We start from the raw sequence: 25268 nt of genomic DNA on the forward strand, positions 1-25268 counted from the left end.
ATTTCACTCGTCGGTTAAAGTACCCTATTTAGGACTACAGCAGTTGTGCTGTTGTGTGATGAATGTTTTTGGGACAGGCATCTATATCGTATGTCACTAATCTGCTTGTCTGTCCATCTTCATCCTAGATTTCTATGTAGTACATAGTGTTGTACGAAGCTGGCTACCTTAAGGCTTAGTGCAGATAAAGCGCTGTACATAGATAAAGGTAAAAGCACCAACGATGTATTGTTTTGAAAGGTCAGAAGCTGTAATAGAGGCAATCAAGGGCTTGCAGCTAGGCTCTGATTGGACTATAGGGCAATGCTGGAAAGACCAGCCCAACATGCTAGTTTGAGGCCAGTCATTTGGCCCAAATGAGCCAGTTTGATAAGTTACTGCGTTGTGCAGCTAGTAGTTCTGATCATTGTTACTGTACACTTTTCAAATGCAGTATTTCCAACAAATTTGGCCAGAAACTTGCCCTCAGCAGTACACAAGTTTGTCATGGAAAATGTCGTATTTTTTCCCATTAGACAATATGATTAATTTCATAACCAAACACTGATATAAAAAGATTGGTTGCAGTAAATCAACGAATTACTCATGTTCTTTTGGAAGAATTATTCTTATTATATGTATTGTCATGTATTTGATCATTTATTTGTTGTCATGTAGTTGTCATGTATTTGATCTCCCTCCGCCCACAGATCTTATCTGCCTTCTTCGGACACCCATGTGCAGTATATATTCGTTGCTCCATGGCCACACAAATGTCTGTCCTCCACCCATTGTCTGTATTGCAGACTTTCTGGGGGGCCCCCGTTTCTTAGCAATGTTCCGTTTTATCAGTCCAATTGATGTGGATAAAAACAGTTTTTCATATCGATTGAGTGTTCGCCCCAAATCCCCAAAAGTAACAGCCTAGGGTCCAACGGTATCTCCATGCTAAGTGTCTGAGATAACTGATTGCAACATGCTGCCCAAAATCAGCAAACCTGTGGACGCTCTCACAGGAGGTGAATAAAAGTGCCCTCCTATGTTCCACATCTCCAACACTAGGGGCCATCAGTAAAACCCATTGGAACAACAAGGATCTGGGATAGTAGACCCTATGGAGGATGTTTTACGGCAACAGACGGAATCTAGAGGAAATTGCCACCGCCCTGGGAAATATCAGTGCTTCCACCCAGTCTTTCGGTTCGATAGATCCCACATCTCCCTCCCATTTGGTCCTGAGGTTAGATAGTTTGGGGGTTGCAAAGGCTGTTATGGCTTGGTATAGGGTAGAAGTGATCTTTGATGTAATGTGTTATAAGAGAACATTCCTTTCAAGTGGAGAGCATTGCGGCATATGCAAAGGGTTGGTGAGCTGCGTCTGTAATGCGTGTGACAGTTGCAAGCAGTGGTATTGCTCCATTTCTGGTAAGCCAAATACCTGTTGCAGTTCTGCAAATGGGACAATTCCCCCCCCCCCACCCCGCCCATCACATCAGCAAAGGTCTTAATGCCTGCTTTTTCCCTCCCCGTAAGTACTGGCAGTTTATTCACCTCTGGTAGCAAGATGTTTTCCCAAAACGGTCGTGCCAAGGTCAATCTATTGCCCCATCCAGTATACTTCTGGGCCTCCCTCCCCACCATCGCCATGTGTTAAATCATTCACTGAGGGGGCCCTCTGTGGCCATCGATATAAGTAATGGAGTGGAGTCACACCCTCCAATCCCATCCTCTCTGCTCGAATATGTGGCAGGCTAGGATCCCTGTACAGCATATCATTGACTACCAGCTGACTCGCCCAGTAGTAGAATTGGATGTGTGGTAGCCCAATTCCGCCCCCAGAATGATCGTTGGTGTGTGGATAGGGCAATACGTGGCTGTGTACCCCACCATTAAAGCTCCCGAAGAGCAGATGCTATTCTTCCAAATTCTGTTTTAGGAATCCGTGGGAGCATTTTGAAAAGGACAGCCCTTCCCAGGAGAGACAACAGCATAGACATCCAGTTCTGGACATCTCTGAGAAAATGTTCTGTGAAAGGGTAAAGGTTGTGGGTGAGAAATAGTGTGTGGTCTACTGTTAAATGGATGCCCAAATACCGAAAACTCTCCCTCTCCACTCGGTATGGGTAGTCGGAAGGAATCCCCAAGGCGGCATCCGGGACTGGAAAGAGAACAGATTTGTTCCAGCCCGCTAAATGTTTCATATTCTCGCAGTCTTTGTGCCACGATTGGACAGGAACGTGCTGGAGTATACCAACAAGTCGTCTGCTGTTAGGACTGGTTTTCTTTACTCTGGGATGGTGGACGGATGTATAGACGGCCAACCTAAATTGTGCCATGCACAACTCTGGGGAGCTGTAGCCAAACCATTTCAAGTAGCAGGTAGCAAGGCAAGTTGTCTAGGCAAAGTCTCAAGAGGGTGAGCCTGTAAGGAGTTGACAATGAGCACACAAAGCAAACCAGTAAAGTAACACGTTTAGACAAACCGGTATACACTTTCTTTTTTACTTAGGCCATACAACAGCAAAATATGACCACTAACGGGTGATATTATCACACGATACAAAATATTTGATACATATATACACTTACTGGTGTAAGGCAAAATACATATCAAACCCCTGAAAACAAAGCTACGGATTAGTATTAACTCTGCAAGTCCACAGAGAAGCAACCCTAACTTCAGAAGTCCAACCCTAATTTGCATGGGGCCTTGTGCCCAAATATTCGGCGAAGTTTCCTCATAGTTTGTGAATCGGGAAAAAATATGGTCTCTGGGGTCCAGTGAACAGTTCCAAGTGTCGGGGGACAAGTTAAAATAGCTAACAAAAGTCTTCCCAACTTTCGAAGTGCTTGTGTGAACAAGCAATGGCAAAGCCAAAATGTTAGATTTTTTTTAAAAGTACGTAAACTTTTAAAGGGAGTTCAGGGCGCAGGGAAGTATCATTATAACTCACCCCCTGTACTCGGATTCGCCATGAGACTTGGCGGGTCGGTTGAAGGTCTAAGGTCGCTTTTCCTGCCGTCAGTCTCAGCCCTTTATCCCCAGCGGTTGCAGGTTTGAGCAGATCTCTGGTCGGTATCCGATGCTCACTGGGAGAATGCAGCAGAACTCGATGCATGGCCCCTCTCAGGATAGGAATGGATGCAGGGAAGACATTTCGGACAGCGGCCACTGATGTACAGTGATGCAAAGGGATTTGCTTGCTGTTGTCAGACTTTTCCCGTCTATCTTGTGTCCCCTTGTTTCTGGACCATGAAATGTTGCAGAGGTAAGTCAGGACATGCTGAGAATCCCCCAAGTTACAGGCCTCAACTCGGAACTGCGTCGTCTACAGCATGGTAGCCAAATCTCAGAGCTGGTCAGTCACAGGGCGGCCCTGGCGCACTTCCGAAGGCTCTTCTTCGTAGGACTCTGAGCTGACATCAAGAATGGACGTTCCCTGTACTCCAAGGGTCGCAGAGCCTTAGCAGGAGTGCTGGAGCTCTTCTACAGGACATGGCTGCACCAGTGGAGCTGCAGAAGTTGGTTGCCAAGTCTTCCAACAGGTCTGTTTTCTCGCCCCCCCCCCCCCCAAAAAAAAAACTCTCTCTCTCTCTCTCTCTCTCTCTCGCTCTCTCTCTCTCTCTCTCTCTCTCTCTCTCTCTCTCTCTCTCTTCGCTCTCTCTCGCTCTCTCTCGCTCTCTCTCGCTCTCTCTCGCTCTCTCTCGCTCTCTCTCGCTCTCTCTCGCTCTCTCTCGCTCTCGCTCTCTCGCTCTCTCTCAGACCTAGAGCAACCAAACATCCTCTGAGTGTTAGTCTAGGGCACCCCATTGTACAATGAGAAGTTACCACAGGTGGTGACAAGTAACTAAAAGTAGTAACAAAGTAACTAGACTAATGGAAACAATGTTTCTCAGTAGTGGCAGCCTGAAGGAAATGTCCATTTCCCAATAAAAGACAGTGTAGTGAAGCTTAAGGCTTCACTGCAATGTAAAAAGTCAAGGTCAGATGTAAAACAAAGCAAAAGGTTTGGGGGTCCATAGAAATTGGAGGAAAGGTGCAGTAAAGAAGAATCCTTCCCAACATCCGTGTATAGCAAGCTATTGTCGACTCTCACCCCCCAAACCCCCCCCCCCCCTGTCACCACCCCCCCTCCACCCTGCTTGCTCGGCCAGCGAAAGCCTACCCATGATTAGTCTTGGCAGTTGCTCTAACAGAGGCTTGATAGCAGGGGTGACAACGGGCACCCCTGCCGCGTTCCACCTTTCTAACGGGAAGGATCTGGAGGTCCTACCTTTCACCCTAACCTCTGCAATCAGTGATTCGTAGAGTAGGCAAACCCAAGACATAGTTGTTCCTGAACCCCATTCTGCCCACAATTTCATATATGCTGTCTCACAATACTGAATCAAATGCCTTTTACCAAAATCGATCGCTACAAGCACCAATGGATCCCGTATAACTGGAGCCTGTTTAGTTGCTAAGTGCAACTGCTGAATGTTCATGCGCATGGATTTTTCTGGCATAAATCCGCACTGATCGGGTGGATCAAATGTGAACTATGTGGCAGCAGGCGGTTCGCAAGCACCTTTACCAGAATCTTAGCTTCCCCATTAATCAGTGAAATTGGCCTGTAGGACCCACAAAGCTCTGGAGGTTTGGATTGCTTGGGAAGGACTACTACACTGGCTTTACAGAGGTTTGGGGGGAGGCTGCCCTACTCCATACATTGACTTAACAAATTATACAGGGTATTAATCACTGTCTCCCCAATTTTCTTCCATGTCTCGACCGGGAAGCCATGGGGTCCTGGTGTTTCCCGGAGTGGAGTTGTGTAATGGCTTGGGCTACTTCATCTTCTGTTATGTCAGCTTCCAGTTGTAGGCTTTGGGCCCCGACAGGTGGTGCAGGGTCAGATTATTGAGTATGGTGGCATCCCGCAACCCACACGGGTTCCGGTAAAGTTCTGCATCATAATTATCGGCAAAGACTTCCTTTCCCCCTCCCCATGCTCAGATCGCAACTCTGACTTGCCAGTGCCCTTTGTCCCTCCTCTCAAGCCACGCCAACATTTCCCCTGCCTTGTTGTCTGACTCATAAATGCAGCTACGCATTTATTGGTGAGCTTACCTGGCGCTGTCCAAGGACACTTTACAAAGTATTTCTCTAGCCGTGAGGAGCGACTGATGCGCCTCTGGAGCACCCAAGGTCAAATATTCTGTCTTCCGCTTGGCGGCTTAGTCTTCCGCCTCTAGCACCTGCTGGAGATGGGCCTTCCTTCGGGCCAATATTCAGGAGATATTTTCCCCTCAGAGAACGGTGTTGTAATCCTCCCACAGCGTCACTGGGCTGTCTACGGAGCCTATATTCTCAAAATATTCAGTGGTCTTAGACTGGATACTGTCTGCAGTCTGGGAACCCCAGGTAATAACCATTCAGGCGCCAGCTCGGGGTGGGCCTCGTATTGTTATTTTGAAATTCTATTACCAATTGCGAATGGTCTGAAATTCCCCGGGGGAGAAACTGCGCAGTCATCACCATGTGCGCATCTTGACACGGGAGGAAAAATTAGTTCAGCCACAAAAGAGAGGCGTGAGCGCCAGAGTGGAATGAATATCTGCGTTTGTGCGGGTGCAGATCCCCCCCCCATACATCGCAGAGGCCCAGCGCCGAAGAGAAGGCGGCTAGCTTTGTGGGTACATCAGGATTCCTACCTCGTAGATGCGTTGCGATCTAGAGTCCCATCCATGACCTCATTGTTGCCACAGGTCTACCCGGTGTTTCATAAGTGTGTCCTGAATGTCAGTAAGGAGCTCCACAGAGCAGTGGAGGGGCATACCCTGCCAGGATACCAATAGTAGTACCCTAGACTTCACCAACTAACATAACAAGTCTACCCCTGGTGTCCTACTGCATCGATTTCATTTTGAGGGAAAGGCGCAAGTGAATTAACACCAGAACACCCCCGTGGGCCCCCTAGAGAAGCCTGAATGCAACAAGGTTTTGTAATTTGACCTATGGAAAAGTGCGCATGTCTACCCAACCATGTGCGTCTCGGTAAGTAGGGCTATGTCAGGGGAGTATCTATTCAGAAATTGTAGGACCAGCCCCTCTTGATGCCAGTGCCAAGGGCATTAACATTCCACGTAAGGAACTTGAGGGATCTTGTTATATTGGCCATTTGGTTTTAGCTGAGAATTCGGCAGTGTTTACTGCCTGCTCAAAGTTGGTCTGTATGACGGCGCCCACCATGTTGGATTGATATTTGTATGTTGTGACCCAATCAAACCAAACAAGAACCAGAATTCCCCCCTCCCCATACTACGCCCCAACCCGAAGTACCTGTCACCTGAACATTCTGAACACCAACCCTCAGACACCAAGGAAAAGGGGAAAACCAAAAAGAAAAAGGACCGCGGGTGGTCTCCCAATGGCCTATGCGCAGCCATCTGTGTCCGTGAGGGTGGATCCAAACAAGTAAAATAATTGTTTATTGTAAACGAGACTTCAGTCCCCGGTTCCTCCAGCGCCATCATCCTTTGTCTTGCGTGGTTGGGACCTCCCCATTTTGCATGCCTGGATCCAGGGTCATGGTCACCCGCTGGTCAGAGGGGTGGGCCGGGGTTCGAGACAGAGGATTGTTGTGTGCCCCATGTCCGGTGGAGCTCAGTTCACTCCCTTTATGCAGTTCGACCCAGGCTCATGCTTCTTGAGGATCCGTGAAGTGGTGGGTGACCCTTTGCAATACATTTTGAGTTGGGCAGGAATAACAGACCTTCTTTAACTCCAAGGGTTTGTAGGCGCTTCTTCGGTAGGTTGAAAGATTGCCTGGTTTACTGCACCTCTCTTGTGTCGGTCAAAGAAGGTAATTTTAGATCCGTTGTAGGTGACTGGCCCCACTGCACGAGCCATCTGTAGCAATGCATCAAAGTCTTTGTAATTAAGCAGTTTTGCAATTACTGTGCCGGGTGCAGCACCAGGAGTAGGTAGACCAGAGGGCACCCGGTGGGCCTGCTTGATACAGAAAAAGTTAAAGAACTTCTTGGGTGCCACCAGATCAACCATCCACCTCTCAAGAAAGAGTAAGAGTTCCATGCTAGGGCCCTCTGATTTCTCCGGGAGACCCAGAATGCGGACATTGTTGCGCCAAGATTGGCCTTTCCCTTTATCTATTCGGCTTTCCATTACTTTGAGCTGCTGCACCACCATTGACATTTGGCGTTCAAGGGTTTTCAGGGCATCTTCAGTGTCTGATATACAGTGTTCGGCCTCCCCCACACGTGAAGATAACTTGTGCAGGTCGGGCCTCAAGAGAGAACTCCGAACGGAGGCCGTCCATTTTCTCTTCCATAGGTGACCGGGAGCTTCCGATGGCCACCATTATATCTTTCAAGGAGAAAGGCTCAGTCACTGCGGCCCCGTCTTGCACAGTCTGAGTAACAGCGGCACTGACGGCATTCACTGTGTATTGTTTGATCTTGCTTTGAGTAAGGATTTTCTGATTTTGTCCTTGACCATGGTGAAGACCGCAAGGAAAGGGGGTCACCCGAATTGTCGCAAGGACTCCGACCAAGCTTGGACCAGGGACCCCAAGGCACGTGGGGTGCCACCAGGGAGAGCCCCGCCCGGAAAGCTTACACCACATATTTCAGACACTCCAGAGTGGGGGGGTGGGGGGGGGGGGTTAGGCAGTTCACAGGGTGCAGTTTAGCGGTGTGGTGCCTCTTCAGTCTGAGTCAGTAGATCTCCCAGTGGGGGTAGACCCCTTTCCAGATACTCCCCTTCACGCCCCCCGTACCTCGCACCTTGCTGCCTATGTGGACTGCACCGCCTTGGTTATGGTCAAAATCCTCACTGCCTCGAGTGGTGTAAGCTGCAGGCCTCTGTCTACAGGTGCGGTGCCCTCCTTCCCCTGTAAATGACTGACTCACTATTCCAGCAGTCCCGTAGGTCCACTCATCAGCTGTTCCTTGAGCCTGGTGCCTTTCCAGCCCTCCCGGCCTCCGTGCAGACAAGGCTCCTTGCAGTTGTACTACTGTGTGTGCCAGGGAACCCTCGCATGGGTGTCTGCAGTCTGTGCCGCCCCCAGGTCGGCGAATAGTCTGGGAGGAGCCTGCTCTGTGTGTTGCATTGTTGCTGGATTCCCGAGCAGTTCTGAGCCTCTAGCGCAGCGATCCTTCTATCGTGGGCATCCGTTGCTGCAGAACGAGGCGACTTGGGCGAGGGAGATCACCACCCCCCCCCCCCCCCCCCCACACACACACACACACACACACACACTCGTCTCGCCGTCCCTCCCGTTTGGTATTTGGGCTCGGCCCCCCTCGGGACCAGCCACCAGCCTATGGGGGGGGAGTGCAACACCGGCATATGCCAGCACCGCCAGGAAAAAAAAACGATGCCGACTATTCCTGCCCCTGGCCTCCCGCTTATGAGTGCCGATGTAATAGAGCGCTAGTCCTGGAACAAAAGACCTACATAAATGGTGGCGCACATGGGAGACGTTGATGTCCTTAAAGTGAACAGAGGGTGTGTTCCTTTGGGGCATACTTGTGTGGAGGACGTTATTTTCTGATATGTTGTCGACGTATTTGTGGCCCAAGTGCACACTTGTTAATTGTTGAATGGCCTAGAAAGGGTGGAGCGGGGTAGATGCCATTAAGTGGTAAATAGTGAAGTATGTCCGGTTACAGCCCAAACTCTTGGAGCATGAATGGGTTCGCTCTGGAACTGTTTGAGTGAGCGAACCACTTTAAATTTATAGTTCTTCTAGGCCTTAACTGTGCATGGAAATTTCTGGATGTGAAGAAACATAATGCTTGGGCTGTTTGGTGGTGATGAGCATACTGGTCATCCGGCACATCTCTGCTATGATCGCGTCACTGCTGGCTCCTGTCTCGTTCTGTGCATCATTGCTTTAGATCTCTTTGCTCAGCAAGTTTATACATGATTTACTGCCACCTTTCCACAGTGATTGCCTGGTGCTTTTTGTCAATATATTTACCATCAGTTGGCTGTTTGCTGCTCTCTACCACATAATTTCTGGACGGAGCTAGTACATCTGTAATATGAACAGTGCAAGGGTCCATGCAAGCATCAATGTGCATGCTTTCCTCACCACCACTTTAACAAAGTTCTAAATTAAACATTGCTCTTTTGTGCTCCCTATGCTTAACATTTGGACAGATGTCAGAACAGCGCCAGGTAAGATAAGCTGGCATTTCGCTTGCACTGTATGAAATGCCAACCATCAAGACCCATTAAACCATGTCTTAAATATTATCCTCCGTATTTACCATTCTCATAAATATGTTCATTAAACAACCCATGGCAATTTGCCTGCAAATAACTGACACATTCAAAACAATTCTACTGCATTTCTTACACAATTTTCACGGACTTGGCTCATAGACCAAGTGGTAGTACTTCCTAGTTGGGGAAATGCTTTTTGCCATAAAATGCGTTTAAAAATCAGTGCATCTTGCATGCTTTGTAATTGTATTATTTACGGGCTCTAAGTATACTACTGCTTGCGTCCCAGTCATCTTCCACCCGCCTACTTGGCCCTCCAGATACTAAGGCTGGTGAAGAGGTCAGTGGCTGCAGGTGCAACCTAGTTGTAAATGCTCTTAGTGGAAACACCACAAAGTGGCAACTCACCAGCGAAACAGCAAACCATAGTCCTAGTATGTTAATGCATTTTATTTAGAAGGTTTGTTTTTCTATATGGGTACTGCACCTGTTCTTCTATTTTTTTCCAGCTTTGACAACTAACCTTTTACTGTGGGCCACACAAGTCGATTGATCCATTGATGCCACTGTATACAAATTAGTTGTAAAATGCTAATGATGTGCTTGTTTTTTGTGTTCAAGATCCACGAAAACATTCTTGGCCCAAATCCAGGGGAAGCTATTGTCATTTTGTGCTCTACAAGGAAAATAAGGACACAATGGATGCCATCAATTTGCTATCTAAATTCTTAAGGTTCGTATTTGTGAAAATATATCATGGCAAATGTTTTACATTTTTTTCTTTTAAAAGTAGAGATGGTATGCATTAACACTATCATGGACTTATCAATTTATATCCCAGTGGCTTCAGCTTTCCTAGGTAATTTATCTGTAAAAGGATTTTCATAAGCAGACCAGCTAAAAACATGGAGAAGCATCGTCCAGTCTCTATTGAATATGGATCCTTGAATTCTTCAATGGTGATGACTGTATACAATTTAAATTGGCCTGTCTTGCAAATGTGCAGCTTCTTTCAAACATCAAAATATGTCTCTTCAAAATGTAATAGTTTCTCAGAAGTGTCTTGTAGAAAAGTGTACAAACCGTCCCTTGGAGCATTATTCGAGGAGACTGTTGCTCCTCACTAGTTCCCATGCTCTGGAATGCCATAGCCCTAGAACGGTTTACAATCAGATAATGTTAATGTTTGGTGTGTAGAAGCACTTCCGTTTGTTAGACATTTTATGCTAGGGCCTTCCCTTAATTTATCGCCCGCGGTTAGATCAGAACTGCACAGTGCACTTGTGGCCAGTAATATGTAGACTGGTGACATGTATGCTTAAGGAAATTTTGTTTGGCCCCTTTCACTGGACTGGCGTTTAATAGTTTCAAACACAGGTATCGACAAGAGATTCATAGTTTTTTATATTCTGTCTAAGATTTTATGTACTGCACCAAATCTCCACCATAGTGGACTCTCAGCGACACAGCTTGTCTCGATGTTGGCGTTTTGTGGCCCTGCCTGTGAAAAAGGGGAGAGGTTTATGGAAGTAGGTACAGACTGCAAGGTTTTAGCAAAAGGTGAAGCATGATAATAGTAGAGTGATGGGGTTTGCGGTAGCTTGTCATCAAAGCTAAATCTTGGAACAGGTGTGAGGAGTTATTGGAGGGCAAATTATGTGTTACTTTTAGTAGGGGCAGGCTAAGTCCGGGCAGTTTTAGAGTATAAAGAAGTAGCCCCAATAGTGTTCTGGGTAGCTCAGTTCAACAAGGAAGCTGCACTGGAAGAGAGCAGTGGAAAAGGAATCCTTTGCAGTGCCCTAATTTTAGTTAATGTACAATTTCAGACCTGAGGATCTTATACATTATAAATGTAAACACACCTCTTCAGCACCACCCCATCTCCACTAAAGAGTGTACTTCATGCAGCTGCACAACTGTTACAAGGATCAAAGAAATATTAACCGATCAACCGAACTACTGAGACTCTTTATTTTCAAGAGGTGTTGCATCAGATCCTGATGTCCACAATGGAACTCAGCCTCTCAGGAGTGCAACACAATGCGTCAAGACAGGACCAGTTTTGTTCCTTTTAAGATAGATTTCTAAAATGAGCCCCTGGGGGAGGATTTTAGGAAGCCACTCTAGTTATGGTAAACGGGGGAGACACTGCGAGATTAGCCAAAACCCAATCAAGGCAGAGTGGAAGAGCAGTTCAGGCTTAGTCTTAGGAAAAGTGTGAGAGTGGTCTAAGGCTATGTCACCTCACCGATCAGCAACAAAAATTAAAGTTAGTAAATATGTATATGAAATTACTATTGAAGGCTTGCTATTTAATGTCAAGGGAAAGATGCTTTTAAAATCATGTTGTCCTCTGGACAAGTGGATGGCTGTAGTGAGCGTTTGTTTCCAGCTAACAAAGCTCCCACTTTATGGTGCTTACCAACTGACCTGAATAGGATTCTAAAAGTATCTATTTTGTCAGGGTCTGGGATCCCTTTGTAGTCTCCGCCCAGACAGTGCAGTAGTTGTATTCACTTGCACACTTTGGAGAGCTCGGCCTCAAGCAGAAGTGCGTGTCCCTGGGCTTCGATGCTTTACTTTAGTTGTCTCTGTAACAAAGACAAGTATGTTGCTGATGGAGTGTTACTGCCTGCCTGGTAGGTCCCACTGGTTGCAGCGCTTAATCTTGAGAACCCCCCCACCCCCCCGACCCACCGCAAGCCCCCAAACGTACCAGGAGGTGAGTGTTGTTAAACAATGGTATTTCGAGGGATTCAAGCTCTGGATAGTGGAGCACACAGCTGAAATGCCACGCTCTCCTCCTGCATAGTCGTGGTGAGTGATTGCACATTTACACATTAAATACCATTGTATGCATGATAACACTGCCTCAAATCTGGTTGTTCTGCTACAAAAAAGCAACAGTTGTGCTCGTATTCGATCTACGTAGTGTGCTTGCAAGCCTCATTGTTATTGGGAACGTCCTCTAGTGCTGGTGTCTCCTATCACTGTTAATTTTCATTCTCATCCACCATCTCGTGTGACAAACCATTTTAATAGATGTGCACTAGTGTTTACCCCTTTGAAGAAAAAAAACATTGTCAGTTACAAGCTCAGAAGCTTGTGACCAAGGCACCTCTTGATTGGCTTTTGTGTTATATGAAGCAGATTTCTCCCAGCTGTTCGGCACACGCAGCAGGGCAGGAGCACCATAACAGTATTACCCTAATGGTGTTCTATTTATTGACCCTGCAGGCAGGGATGTAGAGCAAGGTGATTGATTACCCATATGCTTATGACGTGGGTTAGTCATTATTATTAGGGTATTGAGCGCAGACTATCTTTGAGAAGCAACTGAGCTCTTTGCAATCATGGGGTGTGAACATAGTGAGGGAAGCAGAGAGAAAAGGAACAGGGAACTAACGGGGGAGGGCTAGAGAGGGTAATTGGTAGCAAGGGATCTACAAGCAACCGGGGGGGGGGGGAGCATATCAGTCTCGGGTATGGTGTGGAGTGCAGGCTGTGTGGACCTAGGTGTTAAGGAGGAGCCATTCCTTGAAGAGGAACGTCTTGAGCTCGTTTTTGAACTGTAAAAGTGATGGGGCAAGTCTGGTGTTGACTCTGATGAGGTTCCAAAGTCTTGGAGCATAGACAGACAAAGTCGGTCTTCTTCTTTCCTTCCTGCACCAGCTTAATTTAAGTCTGCACATTTCCTTATGTTGGATCGCAGTCCTGTGAAGATGCACAGTTTCTCAGTGAGGTAGCTTGGGGACTTCAAGATGACAGTCTTGTAGATGATGCAAGATGATTTAAAGATGATACAGGCTTGCAGTGGGAGCCAATGCAGTTCAATGAGGGGTGGGGTGATGTGGTCGATTTACGGAGTATTTTAATGAGTGCCAGGGTATTCGCCAAAGGCCTTCCAAAAGGGCATTGCCACTATCCAGGTGGGAGAGGACCAAAGCTTGGACAGCAGACCTGAAGTTGTTTTCTGGGATAAAGGACCCGATTTTCCACAGGAAAGAAAGTTGGTCCCATGCCGTTTGCGTCTCCTTTGCCCTCTGCTGTTTGAATGGGAGAGGTACGTCGATGTTCAGTAATCAATGGTTTTCATTCATCCACCTACCTCAAAAGCGTTAATCATGTGTAGTCCTTTGATCGATGACCTATATGGATCCATTGTAAATGCAGTGCATGCCATCAGTGGTTCTTACCTGTGGCACACAAACGTATGGCTTTTGGTTTATGTAATCTATTTTTCTGCCCCATTAACAGGGCTCTTTTGGAAACTGTAGAGGGTGGTACACTGTGCAGGAGCATCTTGACTAGCCCTCAGCCTTGGACTCGGGTAAGGGGGGGGGGTTGCTGTTTGATGTAATTGCTCAAGAACCTTCACTATGGATGGTAGGATACATAAGATAATGGGTTTGTTCAAGCTAACTGGAAGAAATCATGCCGTGTACAAAAAGTAATGCTACTAATTAATTTATATCCACATTACAGGGACCAATGTTAGGCAGGCTGTGCCATACTGGAGGACTCACCTGGCAAAAATCTTAGGCCCAGGGAGCCTGAAGCCAAGACCTTAAAGGGCCAGGCTAAACCAATTTACTTTTTGCTAAGACTTTTGTCAAGTTAACGCTTGGCTTTTGACATGTGATTTGTTTTGTGCTGGAGTGGCCATGCAACTCAACCTTTGTTTGTTTATTCATTTGTTAGGCGCACCAGACTCCTCAGTAAAAGGGTGCAACAATATGGAAATGCAAAGCTTACAAAGGTTATGAATATACACAGGATACAGTATTTACATAGTAACAAGAAATACAATATTTACATGAATACAAGATATACACAATGTACAGAATAGAGACCAAGACAGGGAATAGCCAATGTAGTTACAGAGATAAGCGATAGACACTGTGCAAAGGATATCTATGCCAAAAATGGGGCCCTTCGTGTAACACTTAGGCTCCCAGGTTGGTTACATTACACAAGGTCTTCAGACTTAACGCAGTAGTGCACTATTAATGCAGGATGGACCGGTCTCTTTGGATTTGGGCAGGTCCCCAGTGGGTATTGGAGACTAGGGGTCAGTAGTGATGTGTTTCATTACCTTTTTCCTGAAATGTAGGTAGGGTTGGTCTGCGCTAAGATCCTGAGGCAGTGAATTGCAGAGTTTAGCTGCCTTGACAGTAAAGCTATTGCCCCTGATAGTGGTGGGCTTATATTTGGGTATGGCCAGACAGTGAACATTCCCAGTTCTGGTAGGTCTGAGAGAGGTTCTTCTCTGGAGTTTATCTATAGGGTAGCTGGGGGCTACGTTATTAAGGGCTTTGTAGTTCAAGGAGAGTGTTTTTAGTTGTATTTTGTTAGATGTGGATAACCATTTATGTTGGCGTCTCAAGGAGGAGATGCGAGTTTTCTTCTTTATGCCTAGGGCCGCTCTTAGGGAGTTATTCTGAAATGTTTGGAGCTTTTGGATGGTAGATTTATTGGCACCGCTCTATAAGGCATTACAGTAGTCCATTCTGGAGAGTATTGGAGCCCTCGCCAGGATCAGGCAGCTATTGTCAGAGAGGATAGAGAGGATTGTGTCCCCAGGACAGGTGAAAACGGACTATTTTGCTTTTGGCAGGTGGGAGCCCATTGCAATGTATGGTTTGGTTAAAAGATTTGGCGGGTGAGTAGACTGATTTCAGGGCAAGTATTGCCAGCCAATAGCGTGTGTTAAGAGGTGCGAGGGACTAATGGTGGCATGCAGTAGGATACAAAGAAATACTGCTTAATATCATACAAGTAAGCTATTTCTGTCATAACGTAGCATAACATTGGTTAGCCCATTAGCAATTTGTGCTGAGTTGGTGCCGGCTCATGCTGATGCCATGCCACCCTGTATCTGTGCCAGACTCGTGTGGGATGCAGCAATGTTGCTCAAAACCAGCCACTTTCTCAGTTCTCCTAACCTGGACAGGATGTTTCGCTTTGCACACTGCATGTGTGAACCGTATTAGTGGGGGGAATGAATGGGGGGGGGCCTAAATGAAATGCACTTTTGTTATGGCACTAGTAATATTATTTTGTGTTCTGTTTGCAATTTAGGTAAAAGGAGAGTGCAAAACAGATTTAATTCAATCGTTTGGAGTGTCTGCATGTCTGCTGAGGGAGCCATACATAATGGGAACAATCGGCATATTCAATGTATTCAGCAATGAAGTGTTGCTAAACCTTACTCTACAGCTTCCTACAGTGCACTTCTCCCGCAGCCCCTTTCTGCAGAGCAGGTGGCAGGAGGGTTTCTAAATGCAGTCCCAGGCAAAACACTAGGATGCACCCCTATACTACAAACCCTGCTCTAGCAATGTGAAAACATTGCACAATAAAACAGGTCGTTTTATTAAATTGTTATCAACATATTTAAAAGTATTAAGTAGACGCAGCAAAGACGACAGTATTCCAAACAAATTCACTTACATTATTCCATGCATCCACTGCGTGTCTAAAAACACCTAGATTTTGCTGCAGCAAAATAATGTATTTTACGAAAGAATATCCTCCTGGCCATTCTCAAATTTGGAAACAAACATTAGTTTGTATTTTGAACACATTTTTAACAAAGAACATTTTCACTATCCGCAATCCATAATTACTGGCTTTGTCTATGCTGCAGTGTGGTCTAGCAAACAATGAATGAGGCTTTTTTGGATTGTGTACGCTGAAATAAATCACTTCGAGGAACTCCCAATTTTGGCAGCTAAGTCACAGGGAAGTGTAATGATTTGCTCGGATCACACACTTTGTAGAGTGGTGACTGGAATTCAATTGCCCCAAGAAACTGCCCCGATAGGTGGTGCGTGTTGTGAGGTCACCATCTCAGAGCTTGCTTCCCTTCTCCATAGCAATAGGAATAAAAGTACACACAAGGGAGCAAACCGAGCTATACCTCAAGTCGCTTATCAGGACTGAGGTAACTGGTACAGCTGTGTGTATGTGACTTTGGAAGATAAAAGTTGCTGGACAATAATATTTCAGATTAACTGGCAGAGCTACATGAGAGGGCCTGGATAGGAATTGTAAGGGTTGCTTTCAAAAGGAAGACCTAGCTGGGTTGGGGGAACCCCTGATTTCTTCTAAAAAAACCTTCCAGTAAATCCCACTAAGGGACCGTACCTTCGTCAGTCCAGTCCCTCCTCCAGCTAAGACTGTAATCTTGGAATCTGATGTCATGGCGCCAGTGAAGGATTGTTTTGATTCTTTTGCAGCCAAACATGTTGCATCAACATGTAGGACTGGTAACTGAGACACTTTGCTAAATACAAATTAAGATAAATACAAATAAAGAAATTTAACGATGTAATTAATTTGTCTGTATGCCTATTTTTACTTTTTATTATGTTGGGGCAAGTACATTTATTTTTGACTATTTCTCAAAGATTTTGCATGTTGGACAAGACGATTTTGTACAACACTTCAACACCCATGTGTTTGTGGACACCATAAACATAACAAAATCACAGTTAAGTGACGTAATAAAAAACATATATAACACATTGTACATTCACCCTTGGAAATAAGATTGCATATTCATTAAATACCAGTATTCAACAGGTGGGTAATATGATGCAGTTAGATTAGTTATAATAAGAACAAACTCAGTTCCTTCTGCCTTATGAAGCTCGGCCCTAACATGTATGGGGCCTTTAGCCGAAAAGTCACAAGTTCCAACTATGGCTTCTTCAGGGACGGTATTTCAGAACTAATGCACTGGGCTGCGGTGGCGCTTGGACAGTTCTTTAAGGTAAGTGTTTACTTCAAGTCAGGTAAGTACCCCCTCTCTAGCCTATTCCTAAGGTAAGTCCTATGGAAAGATCTTAGCCCAAGTTCGACGAGTTTAGGGACAAGGGCTCTACACCAAATGTTACCCTGTGTGAGACGTGGGAACAGGGCAGAAACGGGTATGTTCACTTACCCCCTTAACTCTGATTCTCCCAGGTGACACTGCAGGTCTTCTGACATTTGCTGGGGACACAATCTCCTGTCCTTGGTTTGGTTTGGGTGAGGGAAGTCAAAGGGTTGTGGGTGCAGAGGTCGCTTTTCGTATCGGGACTTGGTCGTGGTGCTCAACAGATGGTTCCAAGCAACTTCTTGAAGACCCCCCACATGAAGAAAAGACACAGGATTGCATAGAGATTGTTCCAGAGGAGGTCACCACAGTCAGGCAGTGACGGGTGAAATTCCAGCTGTTAACACAGAAGCAGCCCCAGCACAGCTTCCCTTGTCGGGAGAAGGTTGAAAATGCGAGAACAGAGGACTTATGGCATAAGCCGAAGATCTTGCAAGGCACAAGACTGCTCAGAACAGCAACTGCTGTAGTGTGGTAGCCTAAAAGGGAGCTGGTCAGTCCACCGGGTGGACCAGGGACACTCAGAAAGCTTCCAAGGTGTGGACCCTCGAGCAGGGATTGAGACTGGATGTTCCCACTAGTCCAAGGGTTGAAACACCAACAAGGGTTTTCTGAAATCAAGCAAAGGAGCAGGACTTCACCAGGCCAATCACTGGAGTCCATGCTGGCCTGTCAACGGGCTGCATTTGTTTGTAAAAGTCTTGGTTCCAACTGTTATCTAAAGGACAGTTGAAGCAGTCCTCCTCTAAGATTCAGGCTGGGAGTAACCCCACTAATGGTAAGGATCTGCAACATTCAAACAGCCCAGGGTTGTCCAATCGTGGACAATCATTGGTCATCAAATCCATCCAGCAACAGACTTTTGGGTGCAAGAGGATTTGAAGTGGGACAGTCAGTCTCAGAATACTTTTCTGTCTCAAACGCACAAAGCCCACTTGCCTTCAAAAGCAGTAGCATTTCCTGACCTGGGAAGGCAGGATGAAGGCTAAAGGACTGGATTACCAAAGAAAAAGCACTACTCTCTTGATAAGACCATTTTAGGGTGTTGGCCACCTTTGGTAGCCATTTGCAGTAAATGCAAAAGTGTGCTGGAAAAATATCACAAATGCTAAAAACCACACTGGTGTCGCAAGCTGGTCTTGTATATCACAACAAAGCCCCACCTCAACAGGAACTAGGGGTTACATATCAAATTAATGTTCCTGCTAAACATATTCAAATAAATCAAAAGGTCATATAGCATATCTGAGGCAAAAATATTAACAATCATTAAGAAATGAACACATTTTATAATAACACATTTTGTCATGTATTTAAAAAAAAATCAAAAATGTCAGTGCATAAACCTCACAGAAAGGGCCAGTGCATAGACAACAAGTAAACATCAGACGCAGAATACACTAAAATGACTTAAATATCCAAGCAAATGACAAAAATTACAAAGTTACATAGAATTCACCATACAACAATTTTGATTGTTTTGCTGTTTAATTACAAAGTAGAATCAATCTGATCCCAAAGTATCAACTGTAGTCCCAGGGTTAATTAGGTTGACTTTATCTGAACGTTTCGACACACTTAGATTTAACACGCCTTGTTTAGTACCAATCGGTTGCATGACATTGTCCTAGACATTTCGGCACACTCTAATAAACACGCCTTATTAGCCATTCAATTGCATGTAGGTTTGAAGGTTAAGTAAACATGGCATAGACATCAAAGTTCTTTCTTTTTGAATCAATTCCCGATTGTTAACTCCCAATGGAAAAACAGACAGCTAAATAGTTACATTTCTATTGAATCATTTTGGATGTCATAAACAAACAATTCAAGTGCCTCAGTCAAAACTCACCAAATGTAAGACCGTACCACTAAAGGTCACCTATTGTCCTCAACAACTGAAAATTGCATTTGTACAATAAAAGATTCTGAAATAAACCCCAGCAAAGTAAGGTATGTGTAATATACTTTATTATTAAAAGTATAACCGTAACAAACACCCCAGTCAGCAGGGCTTGGCTGAATGGAAAATCGTTAAGATTATGTGGCAGTTAGTGACCCTGTCACCAGGACTGTTTATATGAGCGATCCACTCCCCTGATATGTCGTCCGTGGGATCAGCACTGTCGAGAGGGGCCCTGGACAGGCAACTGGCAACTGGGTTGCATTTCCCCAGAACATATTCAACAATGAAATTGTAATCTGTAGGGATGCTAACCACCTGGCTATCCTAGGAGTTGCCAACCCTGAACCTTTCGTGGTGAACAGATGAGATAGTGGTTTATGATCACTCCTGACCTTATAGGGTATACCCCAAGTATGTCTTGAAATACACAGAGGCCCAATAACACGAACGGCTTTCCACTTTGATGATAGAATAGCTAGATTCAGTGCCCGTTGAAGTTCTAGACGCAAAAGCCACTGGTACTTTCTTGCCCCTCCTAATCTGACTCGACACTGCTCCAATACCAGACACATGCATTGACTGATGCAATGGTTTCGGCAGCAGTATCAAACCTGTACAAAGTGGGAGCATTAGCAATTTCCCCTTTTAGGGCCTGATTCTTGGAACGTTTTCCCATGGGATTGCGCCATTATAAAACACTTCCATGAATCAGGCCTTTAGTCTCTTAAATGCACCTTATTTATCCAGCCCCTACCTGAACTCTATCCTGTCTTTTAACAAAGCACATAGAGGCTCACTTTTTACCACCAGATTATCCACAAACTTGGAATAAAATTCAATTAGACCTCAAAACGATTTTAAATCGTCTTTGTTGCAAGGTTACATATCTTTAACAATGGCATCTACCATTTCAGGATGTGGTACTATTCCCTCCTTAGTGAGACTGTAGCCCAAATAAGAAACTTGATGCACTTTGAACTGGCACTTGGCTAATTTGACAGTCAATCCTGCCTTTTCCAATCTCCGTAAAACTTCATACACCATGGCATCATGTTCACACCAATCAAAATGTCCGCCTGGAAACGCTGCACTCCAGGTACATCCCTGAACAAATCTTCAATAACTCTTTGGAATACAGTAGAAGCGGATGTGTCATGATCACATTCAGAGTTCATAGCCTAGATTCAGGAGTTCAAGTCAGGTGGAGTTCTTTGTATAGATCAGCAGGTTTTAGGTGGGTGTTCGCTTGGCACACTTGGCATTCTCCCTATTCACAGCATTAAATAATCATAGACTTCCATAGGGATTCAATAGCTTTTCAATACCCAGAAGATGGCCGCCCAGTGAGTCATGGGCAAGTTTCAGCAGAGAACTGGACTTTGAACATTGAGGGCTACTTAAGCCGTGCCTCCGCAGTAACGGGCGCTTCGCGTTTGTTCTGCTGACAGCAGTGGAATGCTAACATCGGTTCTGCTCACAGAACCTGCAAAATCAAAGAAAAAAGATATTAATAATTGAGTAGCTCACAGAATATCAATTGAAAACAGACCAGAATTACCTGACTGAAGTTTTCTGCTGCCACAGTCTTCCCGTAGAAGAATTTTCCTCCGTCACAGTTCCGCTTCAGTCATCAGTCTTCGTTCACAGCCGCAGCAACTTTTCGAGGTTTGTTCTCTGTATCCGAAGACCTGCAAAACCCTTAGTTAAGAAGAGTGAAGATAAATTCCTACGCGTACCTGAACGTCCATAGAGTTTTTCCTCAGTTAACCGCACTTCACAGTAGGAGGTTTTAGTTTTCAGTCAACACAAACTTACACTGTGCAGCGTTTTCTTTTCCTGAATACGCATGCATACTTGCCTCAGTCAAAACACCTTCAGCATACCGAAGATCTCTTCATTGTTTTGCGCGCTTCATTTTAGCAAGTGCACCAACTTACCACAAGAAAAGGCTTTCATATTATTTTTCTTGAAACTCCAAACTCTTCTGTTAAAGCATTTTCCTCAGAGAATCTGCAAAAAGGAAAGAAGAAATAATTAGTCAGTAAGAGCGATCTCTCCAACTTAGAAAATAAGTTTATTCCTCAGAGACATCTATTTTTTTCTGTCGAGACTCATTTACCTTTGAAGACACTTGCCTCCTGAGGCTTCCTGAGTTCAACAGCATATCAGTCTTCAGAACCTCGTCATCAACACGCCCCTGTATGATAGCAAGATGGAGAACTCCCTAAACATAAAACACAGGTAAGGTGAGTGTGGGTCTTGGAAATAGAGGGAGTCATTTTCTGGGTGAAAGGTGGACAGAGTTCTAGCAGTTTTCACAATACCTATCAATTACAGCACCTCCTTATTACTCTTCTTTCCTGACAGGGAAAAAAACCTTTAAGCATCAGTATAGCAGATCAACAGGTTTGTGGATCATTACGCTCCTGTGAAGTCCAAGTAAGCGTTACAGGATGCCAATCCAAACGGCATCCTTTTGAATTGGTAAGTGCCCATCCGGGGTAATGGAAGCCGTTAATGGGCGGGATAAGGGATGTAGTTTTACTTGATAATATGCAGATGAAAGGTCCAATGTTGTGTACCATTGCCTTTCCCATGGTCATGAGCATTTCATTGATCTTGGGCAAGAGGTGTCTATTTACCCAAATCGACCTATTGAGATCACTCGGATCGACCATTAATCTGATCCGCCCATCGGGTCACTGCGTTACTACAATAGGGGACAACCACTCACTGCTCTCAATTGGCTCAATTATGCCCTGTTCACATAAACCCCGTAATTCTTCTCTCACCTTTTCTCTTACTCTCAAGGGAATATTTCTTACTTTGTGTGCACAGGGTCTGGCATGCGATGACAATTCAATCTTGTGGCAGTATCCCTTCAATTTGCCAATACCCTGACTAAACACACTCTTGAATCTTGAACCCACATCCTTGGCAAATTTATCTGCCCTGTTCACCCCCACCAATCTCACTTGTAGTTCTTTCTCTGCCCTGTTCACCCCCACCGATCTCACTTGTAGTTCCTTGTCTAGATGTAACTCCAATTTCCCTTGGTGACGCCACCCCAGTGTGCAACCCCCTTTAATGGCCACGTACAATTCAGTTCTTGTTAACCTGTCTCCTTAGGCAATATCTCCCCATACAAAACTGATGTCTATTTTCTCATACAGTATGCACGTGGCCTTATATCTGTGTTGTGCAAAACATTTCTCACCCCAAATCTTTGTAGATGTCTTCAGAAATAATTATGTAAGGCGATCCAGAATAGCTAACGTTTTCAAATGACATCCTGCCATAATAATTTCCACTTCGGTGGAGAAAGTATTGTTCCTCATCTTCCTCTTCAATCTCCCATACAAATGCTAACAATCTTACATGCCCACTCGCCCTTTTCTTCCCCCACAAATGGTGCGTACCTATCCCCTTCCTGGGATTTGTTATTTAATTTACATAACCTTGCAAAATGTCCCATGATGCCGCACCGTCTACATTTAACCCTCATAGCTGGGCATTCTTTAGCATTCATAGTGTGTTTTTGAACCCACACCTGGTACATTGCCCCCTGGAATTTGTGGCCCACCCACGCTGTTGTCCCTTACTGGGCCTGTATGCCTTTTTCATGGCACATACCGTTGTTTCATCTGTCCCACAAGTATTTTCACCCACTTTCTCTACAATAGCTTGTACTACATCCTTATTGCCTTTTTGAGTTTACCTCCTTAAGGCACATGCTAGTTAATTCCATACCTTTTGGCAATTGTTAAAGCCTCAACTAAGGGTGGATTCTTTGCCTGCCACAACCGTTCCTGTATTTTGTGGTTTGACATGTTCATCAAATAACTGGCCTGTAATATATTGCTCCTCACTCCCTCTAAAATCACATGATGCCAATAATACCCTGAGTCTGCCACAAAGGAGTCTACTGCTTCCCCCACCCCATGTTTCCTTGAGAAGAACTTGTACCTTTCCAACACAATATTGATTTGTTTCCCAAACTGCACTTGCACTTTTTCATAGCCATTCCATATAAAGCCTCCCTGTCCCCTCTGCCACCATCAGCACCCTCATCATCGACTACATCAGGACGGTTTTTGATTATTCTCCCTGCTTCTGTGTCTAAACAATACATAAGGGTAGAACATTTCCACTCGTCAGAATATCTTTCACCACTATATGCCACAAAGTAATATTTAAATAAATCTCTCCAATCTTCCCAAGGAATTGGTGTTCTCCTGGTGTAGCCAAAACCATGGGTGGTAACTCTAAATTTTGCATGGTGTATCACTGCTCCAGTAGATTTTCCCGTGTTCCAACAGACTTCAGACAGCAGTATCTCCCACTGTCGCTTCCGGATGGAGTTGGGACAGTCACTGGTGATGAAGTTCCACCCCTCTGATAATGAATCCAAACCTTAATTATCTTCCAAGGGTGTAGGTTTCATGTGTTTGGAGTTTTAGTATGAGTACAAAATGTTTGCCGACTGAGCCAATGTTACTTTAAGGCCTAAGCACATCACCCTCAAAATTAATGCCACATACCTTTGCGATCTTCTGACAGGAGTGCCTCCCACTGTCACTTCCAGATGGAGGTAGGGAAGTCCCACACATGTGCCATTAAAAAACAGGCAACTCTTCTGCCTGATTGTGGAGTATTTAGATGCTATATTTGAGTGAGTGGAAAGATATACTCTCACCCAGTCTAGCCCATCTCAGCCTGAGTGAGAAATACTTGGATGCAGAGTTTAATATGGGTTGAATGAGTTGAATGAGTACTGGCACACAGTATAGCCAAAACACTGAGCACAACTGGTCCCCTATGCTGCCTCTTAAGCTTCCAAAGGCTTCCAAGAGTAGATAGATAAAAAGAGCCTGTAATTTCCTTAATGACCATAGGAGGCTGTGTATAGTCACTTTAACAAGGTATAAGTAATGAAAAGCTAATCACGTGACAACTAGATCCTAGCAAGCGACCATGTCCTGTAACGTGATGCACAGTACCTCCTTCTCCGAAGAGTTCAGGCAATTCTTTGGAATATTGCTGTTAAGCCCTGGATCTCAAAGACAGCGTACCTTTTAGGATTGTGGATGAGGGATCTGGATCCTTTCCCACACTGTACGTTGTCCCGATCATTTTCGTATATGCCGACTACAGCGGGTGTCGCCTCCAACTCACGCGCTCATTCACCAGGGTTTATAGTTAAAGGTTCGAATACATAGTCTCGAACTACAATACATTCGAACCAAAAGGATCGGGGGGGGGGGGGGTGAAATCGAATGCACTTTTTTTTTTTTTTTTTTAGGGCTGTGGGGGGGGGGGGGGGGGGGTGCCCCGAATCCACTTTTGGGGCAAAAACAACTCATTTTTCCTAAACCAAACAAAAAAAAAATACATTAAAAAAAAAGCATTTGAACATTTGTTTTTTCTATTATCCTTTTGGCTCAAATGTATTGTATTCGACCCTATTGTATTCGAAATAATGACTGGTATCCTGCTCCGCACTCAGCCCTCTAATATCCCACATAGATCGTTCCGCACCTGATTGTATTCTCGCGACTGGGGTCTTGTTCTGCCTGGTCGGTCTTCTACATCGTGCCTGGTCGTCCTTCCTCGTCATCAATTGAAGTAAACCCCAACAAAGTAAGGTATGTTTAATATACTTTATTATTAAAAGGGCTGAATGGAAAACCGTTAATGGATTGTGTGGCAGTTGGTGACCCTGATGTCAGGGCAAACTCAAAAGGGTTCTAAAAAAAAAAAAAAAAAAACAGTAATGAAGAGAAAACGAGCAATCCTGTTAGTGTTATTAAACATCAACCCTGTTTTTATAGCGAATGGAGAAATAAATAGGAAGTTACCTTAAGTGACGGACATTCTGTTGTGCATAATGTGGAGGAATTAAGTACCAATTTGGGTGTAGAAATATAACACATGTTCACGCTGTTCCTTGATAAAGATGCTAAACCACTAATTCTCTACACAGAATCGAGTCTTACATCTTACAATGTGGTACGAACGTGGAATGTGCCGAACAATCAAAACACTGCTTAACCAGACAAGCGAAGTTATACTTTTGCGTTACTGTCACATGACTGATGTGAAAATCACGTCCGAGTCTTCATGGTCAGTGAAGCTTCCTTGTAATCGATATACCACTGAAGCGCCACATTGAAATAGCAAATGTAACGCTATAGGCTTGTGATAATTTGAGCAGAAAAAAAGGATACATAAAATTAAATGGTATATCGCTAAATGGCAGTTTAGAAGAA

At 44.9% G+C, this 25268-nt stretch overlaps 1 protein-coding gene across 2 annotated transcripts in view; it reads left to right on the top strand.

Moving 5' to 3' along the window:
• The window catches only part of PUS7 (pseudouridine synthase 7), a 1198018-nt gene that overhangs the window by 224096 nt on the left and 948654 nt on the right, over positions 1-25268 (top strand). The window contains exons 6-7 of one of the 2 annotated variants that reach the window (XM_069629125.1): positions 9146-9163; positions 9833-9944. In XM_069629125.1, coding sequence (XP_069485226.1) covers positions 9146-9163; positions 9833-9944 — 130 coding nt within the window. The remainder of the gene's footprint in view (positions 1-9145; positions 9164-9832; positions 9945-25268) is intronic. The other variant, XM_069629126.1, reaches the window with a different exon arrangement.

The sequence above is a fragment of the Ambystoma mexicanum genome, chromosome 12 (assembly GCF_040938575.1).
Source record: "Ambystoma mexicanum isolate Mex_15411 chromosome 12, UKY_AmexF1_1, whole genome shotgun sequence".
In the NCBI taxonomy this organism is placed as follows: Eukaryota; Metazoa; Chordata; class Amphibia; order Caudata; family Ambystomatidae; genus Ambystoma; species Ambystoma mexicanum.